Source organism: Polypterus senegalus, chromosome 4, assembly GCF_016835505.1.
Source record: "Polypterus senegalus isolate Bchr_013 chromosome 4, ASM1683550v1, whole genome shotgun sequence".
In the NCBI taxonomy this organism is placed as follows: domain Eukaryota; kingdom Metazoa; phylum Chordata; class Cladistia; order Polypteriformes; family Polypteridae; genus Polypterus; species Polypterus senegalus.
Window position 1 is genome coordinate 64,362,360 of NC_053157.1, and position 22,076 is coordinate 64,384,435.

Sequence of the window (22,076 nt, forward strand, 5' to 3'; positions counted from 1 at the left end):
GTATTGTCTTATTCCCATGACTTAATATGAGTAAAGAAAAAATTCATATTAGGAGCATAGTCACCTATGTAGCATTGACATTTACAGTATATATTTCATGAAATCACTTTTGTTTTCATAGACGTCATTTGGGTGCAGGAATATCTCCTGATAATAGCAAGCATAGGGCTGAAACCTTTTTAAAAGTGTCAGTTATAAACTCACTCACACCAGAACAACATAGCACCCTGTTTACCTGGCATTATGCCACTGGGTACTGAGATGTAATCTAAATCTGAAGAGGAATCCCAGAAAATTCCAGTCAGAAATTGAATTCACTGTATGATCTAAAGTGATCATATTCATTTCACTTTTAATGATGCTATATTAACATGAGTCCATTCTATTTATTATGTAGTTTTATATATAGAGTATATAGAACGCTACTCCTCAAACTTTTACATGGATAATTAAATTAGCCCGTAAATTGTTTTTTCCTTTCTTTATTTCCCTCAAAATGTCCGTACAATGCGATCAGAACTCATCTTTGATAAAAGCTTGCTATAATGATAAAGGCTTTTTCCATGTAATGTGAACTTAGTTTTTTCAATTATGATAAACTAATGTGTCATTTATCTGTTGTGCTGTGATAGATTATAATTTTTCTAATTAAGCAAAATGTGACCACATCCATTGGTGTAGGGATGAGTTTTACAAAAAATTTCAATTATTAATGAATCATCAAGTATTACTTCCAAAAATGTTGTAAATGGATTATAAGCTGTTGTGATTCCTAGGTTGTCTAAGATATAGGTATATGTTTTATAGAATTTCTCACAAGCAGGATTCTGTCCTGGGTAAAATATTTGAAAGTCAAATTGAGAGAAAGTGTACAGTGTAAAATTTTGTGCCGATTTAAACCTTGCAAATATTTAGTGTGCGTTTTTTTCTTTTCCATTTCAAGACAGTTTCTATTCACTGTTTGAAAATGTAATTGCACGGCTTGCTCCCAATGATTCCTCAAAATGCCTAAGGTTTAATTGTTTTGCAAGTGCTAGTTCCTATCAAAGAGATGAAATATACTAATACCTTTTGTCTTTGCAATGTATTATTTCAAATAATCAGATTTAAATCATAACTGTTTTCATTGCTTTATGTTTTTGCTTTTTATATTTCTTAATAATAAATTGCAAATATCTGCTTCCACTCATAATATTTTTAAACTTATGAGGAACAACATTTTCAATGAATATAGTTTTATGAGTAAAATATTTTGTTTAAAAATAATGTTTTCTAACCTGAAACAAAAAGGATATTGACTAAAACAACAGTTTTAATAATTTTAACTTCGCATTTACAAAATAAATATGTTTAAGATACAATGTTGTATATATACAACTGCTCTCATTAGTCTTTAAGCAAAATCAAATCACAGTTTGAATCATTAAGATTAAAATGTTGGTTTTCAAATATTAGTATGTGCTTTATTAAGTGTTATTTTTTATTGTTATTGCATTATACTGTATATAGCAGTCTTATACTGCCCTTATTATGAACTGTGAGTATGGGACAATTTTATCATATGGCAGGCAGTGCATGTGGGGCTAATTCAGGGTGTTACCTTCCCCGGTGCGCTAGATGGCAGTCCCCCTGGGTTGCAGCGGTGCCTTGGACTCCCACAGGGCTCAATGGGAGTTGAGTCTGGCACAACCCTGTTGGGTTCCATGAGTGCCAGGGGGTGCTGCTGGAACTGCTGAGCCCTTTGTTCAGCACTTCCACCACACTCAGAAGTTCTCCTGGAAGAAGATCACGGGACAGCTGGGGCACTTCCTTGTGACCTATAAAAGGAGCCAGCAGCCACTGCACTGCGAGCCAGAGTCAGGAGGAAGGGAGACTAAGCTTGCCAGGAGGAGTGGAGGTAGACATAGAGGAAGAGAAAGAGAAAGGAAAAGAAGAAAAGAATATTTGTGGTGCATTTTGGTGCTGTGAACTGTGCTGTACCGGTGGAAAATGGAAGAAAGGAATTTCCTAAGGGAAATATAATGATAACCTCAAAATAACCTTTACCCTGTAGATTTTTCCGTGTCAAGTGATAGCAAGAAAATTCAAGCCATTGTTACTTTACTAGGCTATCTAGGGTGTTTGTGGAAAAACTAATTATTTTATAAACGATAATGGGCACAGAAAACCCTTGCCTAAATGCTGGACAAAAAATGTAAAAAGCAGATTGAAAAGCTGTGTTGAGTTTCAAACACACAGATGAAGGTTTCTTATTAAAAGCACATTTGGCTCAGACATTCTTTCACAATAATTTAGTACTGCATGGTTTCTGTAGATTTTAAAACAATTAAAAAGTGTTACTTACAAAAAGGACTAGTTTCAAACTCAAACCTGCGACTGAAACCACCATAGCCTGCTGCTGTCCGAGCTCGAATCTGAAAGATGTAAACAGAGGCAGGCTTCAAGCCATCTGCAGTGATCTCTGTGTCTTTTGACTTTATGATGGTATAGCTGGTCTCCTGGCCCTAAACAATTACAAAGAATGAGATAAAAAAAGCAAAAAAGTATTGAGTAATATGAAATTAAATGACAACTTTTTTCTGAATTTTTAATCCAGTACAGGGTCATTAGGAGCTGGGGCCAATTAGGCAGCAAACATGAAACATATATACATATGCTGTATATCCTTGTTTTTTTTGGTCAAGATAGAGGATAACAATCCATCTGGAAAAAAATAAGGGAGCACAAGGAAATAACTAACACATTTGAGAAACACTGTAATTTCCTATATATTCCTCAAAGTGTAAAAAAGATGAGGCTCAAATCAAGGACTTTTTGATAAAATAGTAATACCTCAGCTTGATATTATTTGTGTAGAAGAACTTGATAAACATCTTAGGTGCTGAAATTCAAGATATAAAAGCTAATATCCCATATGTCTATCCAATGAAATTCTTGTATATTTCAACATATTTTAACAAGAATGATGCAAAGTAAGTCAAAATACACTAAACTTTTACCAAAAACTTTGCGTCAACTGTCAAATAATGTCTTTCCAAAGTAAAACTGAGACTTGCTACACTGCTTTTCATATAGGCTAATGACACTTCTGAATAATGAATTTTATGATACTGGTGAAACTATTAGTTAGAAGAATAAAAAAATTGTTACACCTCTGTAATATAACAAGATCAATATGAACTTATTAAAGACATGTATAGTACACAGTCTTCACCACTTGTTTAATGTGTATATATTCAACTAGAGTTTCCAGAGGTCTTACTATCTTTGGATGCAGGAGAAGCCTTTGATATAGTTGAATGGGGATATCCATTTACCATATTGTGCAAATTTATGTTTGGCCCCAGGAGACGTGAATGGATTAAATAACTTTATACTAGTCCAGGAGCCTCAGCCATAGTTACATTATAAACTCAGATTACTTCAAGCTAGAATGCAGAACCAGATAAAGGTGTCCACTGTCACCAATGTTGCTTATGATTGCTATTAATCCATTAACCTTATATCTCTAAAAGCAGTCAGATATAAAATGAATCATAAGGGAACTACTTTTAACAAAAAATAACAAAATGGCCACTTACTAAAACTGTTCCTAACAACATGTAAAGCAGAAGGCACTACTTTAACTTTCAGTTGTATTACTCGGCTGCAAATTTTCATACAAAAAATACTGGAAATTAGCTGATGTCTGTGAATCTATGCCTACTTGATTAGCAACAGAGAAGAAGTCCTATTCTGAAGTGTTCTTGGTACACTCTTCCCTTTGCTCCACTCTAGAATAATTATTGTCAATTTACCAGCAATCCAGTGATTTACCATCAATTAAATATATGGAATCAACATTGGGCTTATTTTTAGGCAGAGAAATGTGTATTTTTTGTTCTTATACATGATAATTACTTTCAGTCTTCTTTAACCTATATAGCATTCAATCTATGTAAGACGCAAGGAATTGTTCAACTTTAGGGATTTATAATTTGTTTGCATCTTTTAAACTGTTAAGTTCCAAATTTAACCTTCAAGTGACACACTTTATCTAGTATATTAAAAGCAACCTGCACAACCTTCCTCATCTTTAACCTATATTTATTTCTGAGGAGATACTTGTACCAACAGGGCTGAAAACTTGGGAGATTTAATTAAAAACAGATGGATGGGCAGCAGGGAGAAAGTGAGGTCTGAAAAAGGCAAATTTTATTAAGAACTTCCGAAAAGAAAATGCTAGAAATAAAAGACAATTTCAGAAATGCAATTTCTTAGTATCCATTTGTGCCTTAACTGGAACCATTCCTTCTTGGGGATCCAGATCCATTCATTACCTTCCTTGACCAATGCCTAGTCAGGTTTGAATTGCAACTTGTACATTTCCTCAGGGACAAGACTGAAACAGCCTTTATAATTTCATTATATCTTACAAAGGTAGATATAAATATGTTAAAACAGATGCTCTATCAGAAATGGATTCCAAACCAATTGCCCCTTCATTTTGTTTTATAAGGGCCATTCAAATGAAGGACATTTAACATATCATTAAGCAAGCTCAAGAAAGAAGCTTTAAACATTAGAACAATTCATACAGGGCCTTGTGTTTATTCCTGATGGAATAAGAGATGAAGTACTACATCAGAGTCCTGAGTCAGTGTTTGTTACTCTTCCAGTAGTATAACCTGCAGTTCTAATATCATCTTCACATAATTCTGGAGAATAGCATTACGGTAAAACATAAAAGTGTACACAATAAAACTCGCAAAGCTTGTACCCATGCCAAATCATCAAATGGTAGCCATCTGTAGTTAATTTAGCCAATTTCAACATCCTCCCACCTCAGGAGGAAATCTTAATGGATTCTGTTGCTGACTTGCCTCCATCATAATGATATACTGAACGTCAATGAAGAAAATCCTACTGCATAGCAGGCCTTAAGAACTCGTTTAGTTATGGTCTTAAAATGAAGTACTTGTTGAACACAGATATTTCTTCACATAAAAAAAGAAGTGCCAATCATGATTTTAAGCAACTGGTATCATTAAAAACATAGAGCAGGCTCCCCCCAAAAAAAAGAAAACAAAATACAACACTCTGAAATGATAATAATAAATATTTGATATGGATATACCTCTGATTAACTGATTTCAAAATAACTGATAACATGCTTCTGTTAGGTATTTATTATATAATTAAAAACTATACTATATAACTTATCAAAATTAAGGATGAAAGCAAAACTGAGCTTCCTTATTAGCCCATGGGCTAAGGAATTACTGAAGCAATTAGTGTTATTGCCTCATTGTTCCAATGTTCAGTGTTTGAATTCTACACCAGGTTGTTGTTGATGAGCAAACTAAACCTACCCCTAACAGTAACCCTAATACACATCCCCAAAGATGGTTTATTGGGAATTTCAAATAAGCTCAGTGTGACTCTGTGTGTGTGTGAATTGCCCCTGTAATGGCGTGATGCCACACATTGAATTAAATGAGTGTAATAATGTTAGAAGCTACTGAGAAAAAAATTAACTTGGCTATCCTATAATTATATTTTTAGCAAATGATTTTACCCACTGTAACTCAGCAAAGCTATACAGCCAATACATTTGAACACAGGCAGTCACTGGCAACTTCAGAGGTAAAATATTTTTAACTCTACTTCCATCCATCCATTATATCTTCAAATGAGTGGTTAGTATTGCATGACACAGTGGACTCATTAGGAAATGGGTTGTCACTACATAACTGTTTGTTGGAGGATCTGAATAAATGAGACAAATGATCAGGTAGGGAAAGGGTAGGTTCTAAAACAATTCCAAATGGGATAAGGTGAAAGTCAGGTTAAAAAAGAAAAGGTAAAGGTCCACATGAAAATGTTAGACAGGTACTATGAAAGTCCCAAAAGCAAAAATCACATAAAACTAAACATAAAACAAATGTGGAATATGAAGTAAATTCACACAATTACAAATGGAGGCAAAGGTTTGCATATTTGTAGTTAGTAATCCACAAAAGGAGAAATATATAGCCAAGTTGGGGGGTTGGGAGTGGATCAATAAAGTGGGGTTTGAAGGGTTTATGACCAACATTAAATTCTCTGTTAAAAAATGATGTTCAAATATACAGTAAGTACTCAATGTAATTGAAACAATACTATTTATCAGCTAATGGAATGGATAAAAAATTCTCCTTTGCATTTTTTCCATAGTTTACTGTATAGTTAACCAATGAGAAATGACAAAACCATCTATACAGAAAATGTTTAGTATTATAGGCATTAATTAAAAAAGGAAACTTGAATCAGTAGTTTCTTATTAATACAAGTAAATGCCAACAGAAATAATTTTGCTTTGGTATCTGAGGAAGACTGCGGTGGGCTCGTGTCCTGCCCAGGGTTTGTTTCCTGCCTTGTGCCCTGTGTTGGCTGGGATTGGCTCCAGCAGACCCCCGTGACCCTGTAATTAGGATAGAGCGGGTTGGATAATAGATGGATGGATGTCTTTATTGTCATAAAGCCATATTTATACACTTCAAGACAGCCAGAGAAATTGATTCAGCTAGTTAATAGAGTATGCAACATATCTGGTACAGGTTCAATTAAAAAAACTTAGAAGAAGAGAGGAAGGATAAGAGTAAGTGGGTGTCTTGCCAATTGGCACAACTAAAGTAAAAGCAAAGGATGCATACGTTAAAAATAATGAATAGTTTCCACATCTTGAATAAATAGCAGACAAGGCACAACTTCAAAAACACTCCCCCCAACAGATTATGCTCCATGCAATTTATTAAAAAAGCAATTAAGTAGCAAAGTTCATTCTTCAGAATTAACATTTAATTGTAACTTAATATTATGGTAACTGCCTAACATTTAAAATTCTACTCAAAATAAAAGAAATGCAACTTAAATATGGCTAGTGATTCGCCACAGTAGTCTAAATAAATGTGAAAGTAACACACTTGGAGACAAGACCTTCTAGTTTATCACTGTGGGAGCAATCAATTAGCATTGCAGCTATTTAGATAATTACTGAACCACTAATGAGTACTGGCTAATTACTGTAAAGTGGGAAGGCACTTTATGGCAGTTCTTTTATATTTGGGTTCTTACCTTTTCAAAATATTTGATCTCATATTCTAATATGATACCATTGGGACGATCAGGTTCCTGCCATGAAACGCCAATGCTGTTTTTTGTTGTCTTTCCCTTTTTTACAATGCTGATTGGTGATGGGGCTAATAAATAGAAAAAAAAGATAGACAAAGTTAGTATGTGCATGGCAGTTCAACCTAGTAGTAAGACAAAATACAACCAATATTGTAATATACGTTTGTCAAGAAAAACGATACAATGACGTTTTCACATATATTCAAACAAAAATATGCGCACATATGAGTAAGAAGAAATATGCTATATTGAAACACACTTAAGATTCCTACAATATAAGCACTACCACTGTTGTCATCAATATGGTAAACCTGAAAAAGGTATGCAGTTCTTTAAGGACAGCTTTAACTTGACCCTCAGTCATTATATACCACAGGTTTTTAGTATAACTAGTTGTCATTTTTAATCAGTTTATTTGTCATATCTAAAAATATAGACATTGTAATTTTCAAATATTTCTTTCAGTAAAATTATGTATCGTGAAACAAATGGATATAATAGTAACAACAGCATATATTTCAAATTTTACTACTAAATTATGTTAAACTACTTATGTAAATAATTATTTATAGAATAATATGTACTGCATTGAATATCTATCTATATATATATAAAAGTCAGTGTGTGTATGTATGTGTGTTCCAGCATCACGTCCGAATGGCTGGAGCGATTTTCATGAATCTTGGTACACGTTTCTCAATGGTTGACTAAAAATATTGTAGGGTGAAATTAGCCCTAACTCACCCCCTTCTGGGTTGGGTGGGGGGTGATCTTACAGTCTTGTATGCATGTTATCATTCAGTTGACACCCAGAATGACCACCAGAGGGCAAACTGGAGGTGACTGCCAATATTCTTTATGTTTGAGCACCACCGTACCCCTGTTGCTTTTGAAATCAAATAGAGTTCTACGCATGCAAGTCTGTGTGTTTGTCCGGCCCGTAAGTGAGACGCAGAGTCGGTGTGATGGCTCCAGCTCCGAGGATACGCAAGCAAGGCCACCACACCGGCAAAAGGAAACCTCCTAAGGAAGATAGTCGCTTAGCTGCTAATGCACAAATGATGTGAGCACATCGGCAACACAAACCTCATAGCAGAGAGATGCCCAGAGTAGTTCTGATTTCAATACTTTCTAGCTTACACAGTTAGTATATAGCATGCGACTGCCACCATTCTTTATGTTTAAGCAACACCGCGCCCCCGTTTGCTTTTCAAATTAAATAGAGTTGGCCGGTTCCGAGCATCAACTGGAAGATAACATACATACAAGATTGCAACACAAGGACAATAGTGAGTCTTTATTGTTTATTAATTCATTTTTATTTTAAAGTTGTGTTTTTTAATTGTTTTTTTCAAACAATTAAAAATAAAAAAACACTTTATTTTCGTCCCGGGCAACGATTGGTATTTCAGCTAGTATACAATAAAAGCAAACACCACAGTTATGCCAGAGTTTCAAGTGGAGCTGTTCACATTCACTCTTAGTTATTCTATCAATCACTGCAATTGTCTATTAATATTTCTTTTCTATTCTTTATCATCTTTGTGTCCTAAAGTGGCCCTTTCCATTACTGTTGTTTGAAAAAAGCTACATCTCCATGTTGACCCAGACAAGTACAAGTAAGAGTCAGAGAACAGTAGTGTGACCGCTTCAATGAAAATATTGTGTTCATAATGAAATAAGAAATATTATTTTACTGATAACTATATAAAACAAAACATTTGTAAATTACTGTATGTTTTTAAAATGAAGCAATACACTTTAGTTTGTAATCAAATCTTATTTCATAGTGGTCTTTTTCAGAATATTGTATTTATTTATAGTAAGTAACTATATTTTAGAACTACCTCTAGACAAAAATAAATCATCATAAATAAAAAAACATTTCATAATTACATCCATCAGAAGAATGTAGTGTATTTCTGAATGACAGTTTCTGGTGGCTTTGGGCACATGGCTCCATATTCATATACAGTTACACGACATAGTACTTTGTATTTACCAATGTATACTAAATCTCATAAAATGTGTAAATGAAGAGAGTGTTATGTTCTTGATTAAAAAAAAACAATTAAATGTCATCTGAGTTCATAAATCACAAAAATATCAGCAATTTAAAACAATGTTAATGTATAATGATGAAGTGCTACAACATCTTTTCAGTACTGGGACTTGTGACTGTATGCTGTCAGCTTCATATTACAATTGTATACAGACAAAGTAAAAAAGGGAACTCTAAAAAGTATGATTTCATAGTGATAGAATGTATTGATAATGTCAAGATAACATTAATCACTGGTAAGTTATTTATCCTTTTATTTTTATATATTTATTTGTAAATTATTCTGATCACTTTGGTTCTCTATTTCAGACTAATTAATGAGTGACACAGCAGAATGTATATTTAGAGTATTCTATAATCCTGTTGGGTGGGACTATGGTGAAGCAGATGATATTGCTGACTCCTGCCCTTCTAACTTGGCTAGTGATTTAGGCTATGGCTTCAGTGAATATATACTGGATAATGATGGGTAAAAACCTATATATATTGAATGTAACGAACATAGGTCTTTTACACATCTTAGTTATGGACATGAAAATGGCCTAGCTTGGAAACAACAGCATTGTCTTCAATATAACCTAATAGTACTGTTATTCTTTTCATCTGGTAAGAAAGGCTACTAATTTTGTTACACATTTCTTTACTTAATTGTCCAATTTTTGTCTGATACGATGAAAAACAGTTCATAGTTACCTGTATTCAACGGGTTGTCAATGGACTAGGTACCTGCTTGCTCACCAATTTACAATTTACCTATGAGCAATATTGTTTTCATAATTCACACCCTTTTGGTGGCAAAGAAAACAGCAATTCTTTTTAAACTTATCTCGACTAATCCAGTGTCTACAGTATATCTAGCAAATTCTTTTTCTTATTGTCAGATACAAATCTGCCATAAGATGAAGGGTGTAATAACCATTTATAAGGCTATTGGCAACTGAGTATTATCAAGGTCAGTGAGACATGTCTGCATTTTGGAAATGTTTTGCTTGTATTTCCAAAATAAAATCAAACTGGAAATAGTTTCTACTATTATACAGCTAAAAGAAAAGAAAGAAAAACACTCTGGTGAAATATGCATGAATTTATACCACATTAAAGCTTTAAAAAACTTTATAAAAATGTAAAATAGTAAGAACAGCAGTGCTGCCTTGCCTTATTCCTTTGAGGCCTTAGTTACAATAAAGCAAAGCAAAAAGAAAGCCAACATAGGAGAAAAAGGATAAAGAAACTCTTACAAAGCAACATGACTTTTGTTAAATCTAATATTGGTAAATGAATACATTTTTCATTATCATTATATGTGATCCTGTATGAGTGATTATTGTGGAAGAGGATGAGATATGTTACTTTAAAGTAATACAGTGATCCCTCGCTATATCGTGCTTCGACTTTCGCGGCTTCACTAAATTGCAGATTTTAAATGTAAGCATATCTAAATATATATCACATATTTTTTGCTGGTTTGCGGATTTCTGCGGACAATGGGTCTTTTAATTTATGGTACATGCTTCCTCAGTTTGCCCAGTTGATTTCATACAAGGGACGCTACTGGCGGATGGCTGAGAAGCTACCCAATCAGAGCACGTATTACGTACTACATAAAACTCCTCAATGATATACGATATGCTTCCCTCGCGGTGCTTCGCACACTTAAAAGCTCTAACAGCACTTTTGATTTTTGATTGTTTGCTTTTCTCTGCCTCTCTCACTCTCTCTGACATTCCCTACTCCTGACAGAGGGGGTGTGAGCAGAGGGGCTGTTTGCTTAAAAGATACAGACGCTCCTTTAAAAAATGCTTAAAGACTACCTTCACATTGATCCCTTCCTTGCGGCCGCTTTATCATTTGCTTCCACATAAAAGCCCAACAGCCCTATTGATTTTTGATTGTTTACTTTTCTCTCTCTCTCTGAAATTCTCTGCTCCTGACACACACTCCTTTGAAGAGGAAGATATGTTTGCATTCTTTTAATTGTGAGAAAGAACTGCCATCTCTGTCTTGTCATGGAGCACAGTTTAAACTTTCAAAAAATGTATTTATTGCAGTAGAGTCTGGAACGGATCAACCGTGATAAACAAGGGTTTACTGTAATTTAATGCAATATTTGGTAAGCTTACTGGTTGTCATTAGGCATGATTTAGATAATTTTATCATCAGATATTAAAAAATACTCAAGAGATCCAATAAGCATTTCAGGGTGTGAAAGAAGCCCAGATTACAGACAGACAGCAGGACACACAGACCCAGAAGTCCCAAAAGCACACGCGTTTATTATTTCCTTTTAGCACACAGCACAATGCACAATTTACCAGTCAACTGACTCAGTCCTTTTCGCTTTATTCTCCTTTTCTTCTGTTGCCTCCACTCCTCTCCTGCAAGCTCTGTCCTCTTCCTCCCGATTCCCTGAGTGGAGTGAGGCGGCCTCCTTTATACTGCACCCAGAAGTGGTCCAGGTGCTCCCCGATCAACTTCCGGCAGCAATTCCGAGTGTGCCGGAAGTGCTGCATGGGAATCCAGCTCCTCTTCAGGCAGCACTTCTGGGTGTGGCGGAAGTGCAGCATGCCAAGGCTCTGAAGCTGTCTAGGGTTGAGCATCTAAGCTCCAAGCCCGTGGCCCCTGTGCAACCCAGGGGGGCTGCCCTCTCGTGTTCTGGGGGAGGTACTGCTGTTCACATGTCCTCCCCTCTGGTCCTCTCCTCAAAAGGGCATCCCAACCAGGCAAGACACCACAAGGGATTTTATCATACTTAGCAGAAAGGAGCATCTGCATCTAGTCTGCCATTATACATGCCAATGACTAGTCCTCCCAACACCATCCTTACTACATTAAAAGCTACTTCCAATTCAATTGGTATGACCTCTGATCATCACTATTGGCTGTCCATAACCTATGGCCAAGTGAAAAGACAAACAATGCGGTTATGCACAGGAAAATCTGCAGGACCAAATGGAGTCAGTCCTCGAGTTCTTAAGGCCTGCTACTTTTACTGTATCTGCTTTGTGTAAAGCCACCTACCAGCCTTTACCTCTCAGTATGCCAGTGTCTCCTTCCAATTTCACCACTTATTCCTGGGATAGTATATTTAAAAATATCACATTTCCAAAATCATCATGGTTTCACAACCTGATACTAACCAAGATCTCTGCCAGATTAATGGGTCATCTTGCTCTGTTTATGCAGGAAAGGGTCATGTGGCTATTGGGAAGTTGGGTGACCCAGGTGATGTGCAGAATTTCATTTGTATGTTGGGTATCTGACCTTTTTATTTTTGTTTAATTAGAGCTTTTCTGAATACTGTTTTAGTTTTATGGTGAATCTGTGGTCCTCCAACCTCCTGTTGTGACTACCCAGGCTCTATCATTATTTATCCTTCTTCTTAACACCTTTTTCCCCAGGATTTTAGGAAGTGGTGTGAGGGCGAAAAGTGTGTGTTTTCAATGTTTATCCACTGGCGTTCATATACAATCCAAATGTATGTTTTACACATGCAATAGTATTAGCGTCACACTAATTCACCAATTGTTAACCTAAGTTAAGTAATATATATGTCAATTTATGACTTGACCTATATACAGTAATCCCTCCTCGATCGCGGGGGTTGCATTCCAGAACCCCCCGCGATAGACGAAAATCCGCGAAGTAGAAACCATATGTTTGTGTACTTATTTTTATATATTTTAAGCCCTTATAAACTCTCCCACACTGTTAACATTATTAGAGCCCTCTAGACATGAAATAACACCCTTTAGTCAAAAGTTTAAACTGTCCTCTATGACAAGACAGAGATGACAGTTCTATCTCACAATTAAAAGAATGCAAATAGATCTTCTTCTCTTCAGGAGCAGAGAATTTCTGAGGGAGAGAGAGAGAGAGAGCTCGCAAAGAAAAGCAAACAATCAAAAAATCAATACTTGTGCTTTTAAGTTTGCTGCGGCAGGAGCGTTAGTATCTTCTAAGCAAACAGCCTCTGTGCAAACAGCCCCTCTGCTCACATCTCCTCCGTCAGGCGCAGAGAACGTCAGAGAGAGAGAGCGAGACTAAAGCAACAATCAAAAAATCAATACATGTGCTTTTGTGCTTTTAAATATGCTGAGCACCACAATAAAGCAGCATTTTTTTAGAGGAGCGTCAGTATCTTTTAAGCAAACAGCACCTCTGCTCAAACCCCCTCCGTCAGGCGCAGAGAATGTCAGAGAGGGTGAGAGAGAGGCAGAGACAAGCAAACAATCAAGCTCCGCGCGGGATGCATATCTTATAGCATTGAGGAGTTTTAGTTAATATGTAATACATGCTCTGATTGGGTAGCTTCTAAGCCATCCGCCAATAGCGTCCCTTGTATGAAATCAACAGGGCAAACAAACTGAGGAAGCGTGTAGCATAAATTAAAAGACCCACTGTCTGCAGAAATCTGCGAACCAGCGAAAAATCTGTGATATATATTTAGTTATGCTTACATTTAAAATCCGCGATAGAGTGAAACCGCGAAAGTCAAAGCGCGATATAGCGAGGGATTACTGTACATAGAACAAGAAAACTTCTTTATTATGACTATACATAAAGCTGGTACATGTCTTTGTAAAGTAATGCACAGGTACCTGTTGCCTGCTAAAGTGCCCTAGTTTTTTATAACATAAAGAAAGGACTATGATTTTGCAGTTGTCATCTTTGCTCTTGTGTTTGCCCTTGTGTTCTTTCATGTGAGATTGGGCTACATGCTTTATTATCAATGCATTGCTACCCATTATTGTTTACAATTTCATTTGTCATATTAATATTAACTTAAAAATGTTTAGTAAAAATATAACTTTCAATTCACTGAACAACAATCTGAAGCAGCCCTGCACCAACACTTTAAAAGACACATGTATCACCTGTTTTTCTACACAATAAGTTTTAATAAGACTCTTTTTCAATTACATTGCCTAACATTTTAAGTATTTTTTCAAATATGTTTCCTTCATTTGTTACCATCGGTTTTACTGTGTTATTGTTAATTTTGTTATATAATAATATTATTTTTATACTGTTTGATTGGGTCAAGGTATATAGTTAAGAGCTCCTAATGTGGGTGATTGCCAAATTCCGACAGGGGTTAGCAGCTGAGAAGAAACGTCTTCAAACAAAAGCAGCGGGGTGAGAGGGCACCTGCTTTTATGATCGGCACAGGTGTAGCTTAGGTCTGAACACAGCCATTAGGTCTGCTTGTGCAGAGCTAGAAAGTATTTGTTTGAAGCAGCTGTCCACTTTTCATGTAAGGCTGTACACATAGGGTTCTATAAAGTGGATACCTAACGTTCATGCACACAATATATTTAACAGTTAGTATAGCGTAGGCAAAGCAAAATAATAAACACAGGAATCTCCATGATAATATATTTAAAGTATAGTGATAAGAGCCCCTGGTATGAGTAATTGTCATATTCTCACAGGGGTTAGCAGCTAAGGGAAATGCCTCCAATAATAAAAGCAGTGTCGGAAGTGGGCACCTGCTTTGGGATTGGCACAGGTGTAGCTTAACTGTTTGGTATTCTTATGCGAGCTAGTCTCTTTGCTTAAAGCAGCTGTCCACATACAGATAAGGCTTTACACATAGGGTGCTAAAAAGTAGCCATATTAAGGCAAAATCCCAAAACAATACAATAGAGGATACCCTACTTACTGTATGTTGGAGACAGGGCCCCAATTCAAGCCAGGAGTAGATCTTGTAATAGCCACTCAAAGGGAAACCCTAATAATGAAAATTGCATCTCGCTGGTCCTCCCATTCCATCCTAACACTCTATCTCTCCCAAATATCACTAAACAAAATTTTCCCATTTTGCAGAAGGATCCTTTAGTAGCAGTTTTCCCACAATCTCAGTTGATCAGATAATCTATGCAAAGTTCTTGCCCATACATCACTTCACAGAAGTGAGACACATTCTTCACCAGGCACTTTGAGCTGTCAAAGGAGCTGCTGAGTCACTTGCAAACATGTCACCAACAATACCATTGTATCTGAGCCCTCTATATCTGTCCAACCATCTACACACGTAGACAAGGAGACAGCTTGCAGACCATTTAAGAGAGCATGTTAAAGCCATAAAATTTAAGGCCTTAGAAGACCCACTGTAGAAGAGTTAACATCTCTTGATCATACCAACACTGAGCTTTATGTTTGTGTTCTTTCAAATGGCTTTAAAGACTTCTTTCAAAGAAAAAAAAAAGAAGAAACTAATATTATTCCCAGGGTTACTGGATGATTACCTTTTTAATCTCGTCATAGATCTTTTCTAATGGCAGCTTTTTCGTACCTACTTTAACCTTTTCTCATTTTATCTGCATTGACTCTCTTCCCCCCATATACATGTACCTGGATTTTCCTTTTCTGTTTCTCCCTTTGATGAAGGTTATACAGTGTGGAGCTAACCTTTACTTTTTTCCCTTGTAGATGCACTATGACACAACCAACCATACACAAGGCACAGGTAATATGTGTTATACAGAAATAAACCACATTCTCTGAGCAGTGAAAGGTAGACCGAAGATAAAAATCATTTAGTGGTTTTGAGAATATTAGGTTTATGCAAAAATGCTTAAAACCCAAAATCTCTGTGTGAAACGTCATGCTTCTTGAGTAATGGCTCTTAAATACATGGGTTTTCCTTCTTCTTTCGGCTGCTCCAATTAGGGGTCACCACAGCTGATCATCTTCTTCCATATCTTTCTGTCCTCTTTATGTTGTTCTGTTACACCCATCACCTGCATGTCCTCTCTCACCACATCCATAAACCTTCTCTTGGGCCTTCCTCTTTTTCTCTTGCCAGGCAGCTCTATCCTTAGCATCCCTCTCTCAATATCCTTAGCATCTCTCCTCTGCACATGTCCAAACCAACGCAATCTCGCCTCTCTGACTCTGTCTCCCAACCTTCCAACTTGAGCTGACGCTCTAATGTACTCATTTCTAATCCTGTCCATCCTCGTCACCCCCAATGCAAATCTTAGCATCTTTAACTCTGCCACCTCCAGCTCTGTCTCCTGCTTTCTGGTTAGTGCCACTGTATCCAACCCATATAACATAGCCGGTCTCACTACTGTCCTGTAGACCTTCCCTTTCACTCTTGCTGATATCTGCCTGTCACAAATCACTCCTGACACTCTTCTCCACCCATTCTACTCTGCCTGCACTCTCTTTTTCACCTCTCTTCCACAATCCCCATTACTCTGTACTGTTGATCCCAAGTATCTGAACTCATCCACCTTTGCCAACTTTACTCCTTGCATCCTCACCATTCCACTGACCTCCCTCTCATTTACACACATGTATTCAGTCTTGTTCCTACTGACCTTCATTCCTCTCCTCTCTAGAGCATATCTCCACCTCTCCAGGGTCTCCTCACCCTGCTCACTACTATCGCTACAGATCACAATGTCATCAGCAAACATCATAGTCCACAGGGACTCCTGTCTAATCTCGTCTGTCAACCTATCCATCACCATTGCAAATAAGAAAGGGCTCAGAGCCGATCCCTGATATAATCCCACCTCCACCTTAAATGCATCAGTTGCTCCTACCGCAGACCTCACCACAGTCACACTTCCTTTGTACATATCCTGTACAACTCTTACATACTTCTCTGCCACTCCCGACTTCCTCATATAATACCACAGCTCCTCCCAAGGCACCCTGTCATATGCTTTCTCCAGGTCCAAAAAGACGCAATGTAACTCCTTCTGGTCTTCTCTATACTTCTTCATCAACACTTTCAGAGCAAACATTGCATCTGTGGTGCTCTTTCTTGGCATGAAACCATACTGCTGCTCAGTAACCATCATCTCACTTCTTAACCTAGCTTCCACTACTCTTTCCCATAACTTCATGCTGTGGCTCATATATTTTATCCCCCTGTAGTCACTACAGTCCTGCACATACCCCTTATTCTTAAATATCGGCACCAGTACACTTCTTCTCCACTCCTCAGGTATCCTCTCACATACCAAGATTCCATTTAACAATCTGTTTAAAAGCTCCACTGCCATCTCTCCTAAACACCTCCATGCTTCCACAGGTATGTCATGTGGAACAATGGCTTTTCCATTCTTCATCCTCTCCATAGCTGTCCTTACTTCCTCCTTGGTAATCTGTTGCAATTCCTGATTCACTATCTCCACATCATCCAACCTCTTCTCTCTCTCATTCTCTTCATTCATCAGCCTCTCAAAGTACTCTTTCCATCTGCTCAACACACTCTCCTCACTTGTGAGTATGTTTCCATCTTTATCCTTTATTACCCTAACCTGCTGCACATCTTTCCCAGTTCGGTCCCTCTGTCTAGCCAAACAGTACAGGTCATCATACGCTTTTTCTTTAGCCTTCACCACCTCTCTCTTCACCTTGCGCCTTATCTCCTTGTACTATTGTCTACTTTCTGCATCTCTCTGACTATCCCACTTCTTCTTTGCCATCCTCTTCCTCTTTATCCTTTCCTGTATTTCCTCATTCCACCACCAGGTTTCCTTTTCCTCCTTCCTCTTTCCAGATGTCACACCAAGCACCCATTTTGCTGTCACCCTTACTACATCTGCTGTAGTTTTCCAACTGTCTGGTAATTCTTCACGACCACCCAGTGCCTGTCTCACCTTCTCCCTAAACTCAACCTTGCAGTCTTCTTTTTTCAACTTCCACCATTTGATCCTTGGCTCTGCCCTCACTCTCTTCCTCTTCTTGATCTCAAATGTCATCCTACAGACCACCATCCTATGCTGCTTAACTACACTTTCCCCTGCCACTACTTTTCAGTCTTCAATCTCCTTCAGATTGACTCTTCTACCTAGTATGTAATCTACCTGTGTACATTTTCCTCCACTCTTGTACGTCACCCTATGTTCCTCCCTCTTCTTAAAATACGTATTCACCACAGCCATGTCCATCCTTTTGGCAAAATCCACTATCCTCTGACCTTCTTCATTCCTCTCCTTCACACCATACCTACCCATCACCTCCTTGTCTCCACTGTTTCCTTCACCAACATGCCCATTGAAATCCGCTCCAATCACCACTTTCTGTCCCTTGGGCACAATGTTCTTCACTTCATGCAATTCACTCCAAAAATCTTCTTTCTCATCCATTGCACACCCAACTTGCAGTGCATATGCACTAGCAACATTTATCATCACACCTCCAATTTCTAGCTTCATAATCATTATTATGTCTGACACTCTTTTCACTTCCAAAACACTCTTGACATACTGTTCCTTCAGAATAACCCCTACTCCATTTCTTCTCCTATCCACACCATGATAGAACAATTCGAATCCACCTCCGACCTACCTGGCCTTACTCCCCTTCCATTTAGTCTCTTGCACTCACAATATATCAACCTTTCTTCTCTCCATTATATCTGCTAACTCTCTCCCCTTACTAGTCAAACTGCCAACAATTGGAAATGAAGGTAGGAACGTTCTACCTTCATTTCCACTCTCTTTACCTTCCTCTTCTCCTCCTGCCTACGGACACGTCTCCCCCCTCTTTTTCTCCTTCTTGTTCTTTGGCTAACAGTAGCCCAATTTCCACCAGCACCCTGTTGGCTAACAGTACGGGTGGCGGTCGAGTTAACCCGGGGCTTGACCGATCCGGTATGGAAATTTGTATTGTTGTCCGCATATTAATTTGGCAAAGTTTTACATCGGATGCCCTTCCTGACGTAACCCTCCCCATTTATCCGGGCTTGGGCCCATCATGAAGAAACACACTGGTCTGTGCATCCCCTGTGGCTGGGATTTCCTATGAACTTTAAAACTGATTATTGTGGTGAGGGATGCAGAAGACAGTGAAGCAGCTAGCTTGACAGTCCGCTACCAGTTATTATGGAAAGCTAGAAAAATATTCATTTGTGTACACTGTATATGTTGACAACAATATCAGTACAAATATTTGCCATTATGATTGGCAATTACCTCAGATTGTTAAAAGCCAAAGTATACATTTGCTGATACCCTGTGGGCAGTAGGAACAACAATAAACCTCAACATTAGAACCAGTGACAGATGAAGTGAGTAACACTGATTACAGTGCTACAATGGCACGTGTCAAGGGGTGGTATAAATTAAACAGCAAGTGAATAGTCAGTTCTTAAAGGTGATGTGTTGGATTCAGAAAAAAAAAATGTTATAGCTGGATGACTGGGTCAGAGCATCTCCAAAATGGTAGGTCTTGTGGGGTATTTCCAGTATGCTGTGGCTGGTACCCACCAAAAGTTGTCCAAGAAAGGACAGCCAGTCAACCAGAGACAGGTTCATGGAACCCAAGGCTCGTTGATGTACATGGGGAACGAAGATTAGCCTGTCTTCTCTGGTCCCACAGAAGAGCTACTGTAGCATGAATTGCTGAAGAACTTAATATTAGCCATATATGAAAGGTGTCAGAACACACAGTGAATTTCAGCTTGCTGCACATGGGGATGTTCAACTGCAGACTGGTCAGAGAGCCCATGCTGACCCGTTTACCAGTAAAATGCCTACAATGAGCATGTGGGTGTCAGAACTGGACCATGGAGCAATGGAAGAAGAAGGTGGCCTGGTTTGATAAATCACGTTTTCTTTTAGATCATAAGTTAATGTGTATCATTTATCTGGGAAAAAGATGCCAGAAGGACACACTATGAGATGAAGTTCAGGCACTTTTGGGCAGTATGATGATACAAACAATGTTTTGCTGTGAAACCCTGCATTCATATGGATGTTACTCTGACACGGACCACCTACCTAAAGATGGATGCAGACCATGTGCACCCTTTTATGGCAACAGCCTGATGGCAGTGGCCTCTTTCAGGAGGAAAGTGAGCCCTACCATACTGCAAAAATTGTTCAGGAATGGTTTGAGAAACATTCAAGGTGTTGACTTGGCCATCAAACCCCCAGATTTCAGTGTAAGTGAGCAATTTTAGGATGTCCTGAAGAACAAGTCTAAACCATGGAGGAACCACCTTGCAATTTACAGTATTTAAAGGATCTGATGCTAACATCTTTGTGCCAGATAACACGGGACACCATCAGAGGTCTGGTGGAGTTCATGCTTTGACAGGTCAGAGCTGTTTTAGAAGCACATGGGGGGCCTACACATTATTAGGCAGGTGGTTTTAATGTTGTGTCCGATCGGTATATATTCATCGCACTTTTAAACATTACAGAATTTGTGACATTTGTTATATCTTGTTATATTTTTTTAAATGTGAAAGAGCTTTTGATAAAGTGGAGTGAATGAAGACAATTACTCACTTACTACTATATGCAGACTGCATAACTGGGAGTAATTGTTACGATATAACGGAAAATAGAACCTAGTGAATGCAGAGACAGTGTGAAATAAGAACACCTTGCTTTCAATAATAATATTTTTCATGCATTTATAAAGCATCATGCAGGACACTGAAAAAGGCATGAAAAAGGAGCCAAGATACTGAAGGATTTGACATTTTATGTTTGACTATATTATGGAAATTGACCAAATATGTTTTGTCAGCACCAAGTACTGTGTGACTTGAGATGGCCAGGGAATTCCTAGGGCAAATAGGACAGTAAAATAAAGAAAAAGAGCCAGACATTACAGTGTTGGGAGAAAAATCAAACAGATGTGACTGTTTTAATATATGTTTGTTCAATTTGGAAAAGGGAAAGTGTAAACTGAATATAAATGTAGAACGTGGTTGGTGAAAGATACATTCAATGTTAATTAAAAAATTAAAGAAAAACCATAGGGAAATGCTGAGACATGAAGGATGAAATGGATCTCATGGATTCAAAGAGAAACTGAGTAAGCAAAGCATGCCATGTTAAGAGGAGCAGCTAAGAAAACAGCCCAGACTAACAATTAAATTGTTTTGTCTCTAAATAATAGATGATTGTCAGATATTGGGCAGTGTATATGAGCACTAGCTTACCACCTTTTGCATGGGTGTATGCTGTACATGCATTTGAAAAATAAAAACAAAACAAATTTATAATGCCTAATTGTGTAAAGTAGGCCCTATTTGCAGAATTTGTTACACTTCCCATAAAACTATACAGGATAAAAATAAACTAAGTTATATAGTTTATATAGTTATATATATTGTAAACTGAAAATGAAAAAGTGAATTTAGAACTAAAACAGATGGCTTTATCGAGGGTTATTGTGGTGTAATGGTTAGTACTGCTGACTTCCAAGCTACAGATTCAGGGTTATTAAAATACAAGGTTCTTATTGTCTCAGTAGAGTTTTTACATCCTCCCAATGCTTGCAGGTATAGTAGAACAGTTATTTTACTCCTACTTTCCAAAAACATACATGTTTTGTAGTAGTGTTTATAAATGTCCAGTACTGTATATTTGAGTAGGGATGTGTCAGTGAGAGGATGGCAGGGTGGCGCAGTGGTAGCGCTGCTGCCTCGCAGTAAGGAGACCTGGGTTCGTTTCCTGGATCCTCCCTGCATGGAGTTTGCATGTTCTCCCTGTGTCAGCATGGGTTTTCTCCAGTTGCTCCGGTTTCCTCCCACAATCCAAAGACATGCAGGTTAGGTGGATTGGCGATTCTAAATTGGCCCTAGTGTGTGCTTGGTGTGTGGGTGTGTCCTGCGGTGGGTTGGCGCACTGCCCAGGATTGATTCCTGCCTTGTGCCCTGTGTTGGCTGGGATTGGCTCCAGCTGACCCCCGTGACCCTGTGTTGGGATTTAGCGGGTTAGAAAATGGATGGATGTATGAGTGAGTGTGCACTGTCATAGACCAGTGCTCCCTCCAGATTTGGGTTTCAAATTTGGGCATTATTAAGATAGGTTGATCAGCAATTGCTCTTCACCTAGCTTAATCACTCAGATGGTCCTGAACATAATTCATAATAATTGGG

General features: G+C 37.8%; 1 protein-coding gene across 4 annotated transcripts in view; it reads right to left on the reverse strand.

Moving 5' to 3' along the window:
* The window catches only part of LOC120527408 (ephrin type-A receptor 5), a 362,942-nt gene that overhangs the window by 71,377 nt on the left and 269,489 nt on the right, over positions 1-22,076 (reverse strand). For all 4 annotated transcript variants that reach the window (XM_039750790.1, XM_039750791.1, XM_039750789.1 and 1 more), the window contains exons 6-7: positions 7,096-7,220; positions 2,345-2,504 (exon numbers count right to left, since the gene is read on the reverse strand). In XM_039750790.1, coding sequence (XP_039606724.1) covers positions 2,345-2,504; positions 7,096-7,220 — 285 coding nt within the window. The remainder of the gene's footprint in view (positions 1-2,344; positions 2,505-7,095; positions 7,221-22,076) is intronic.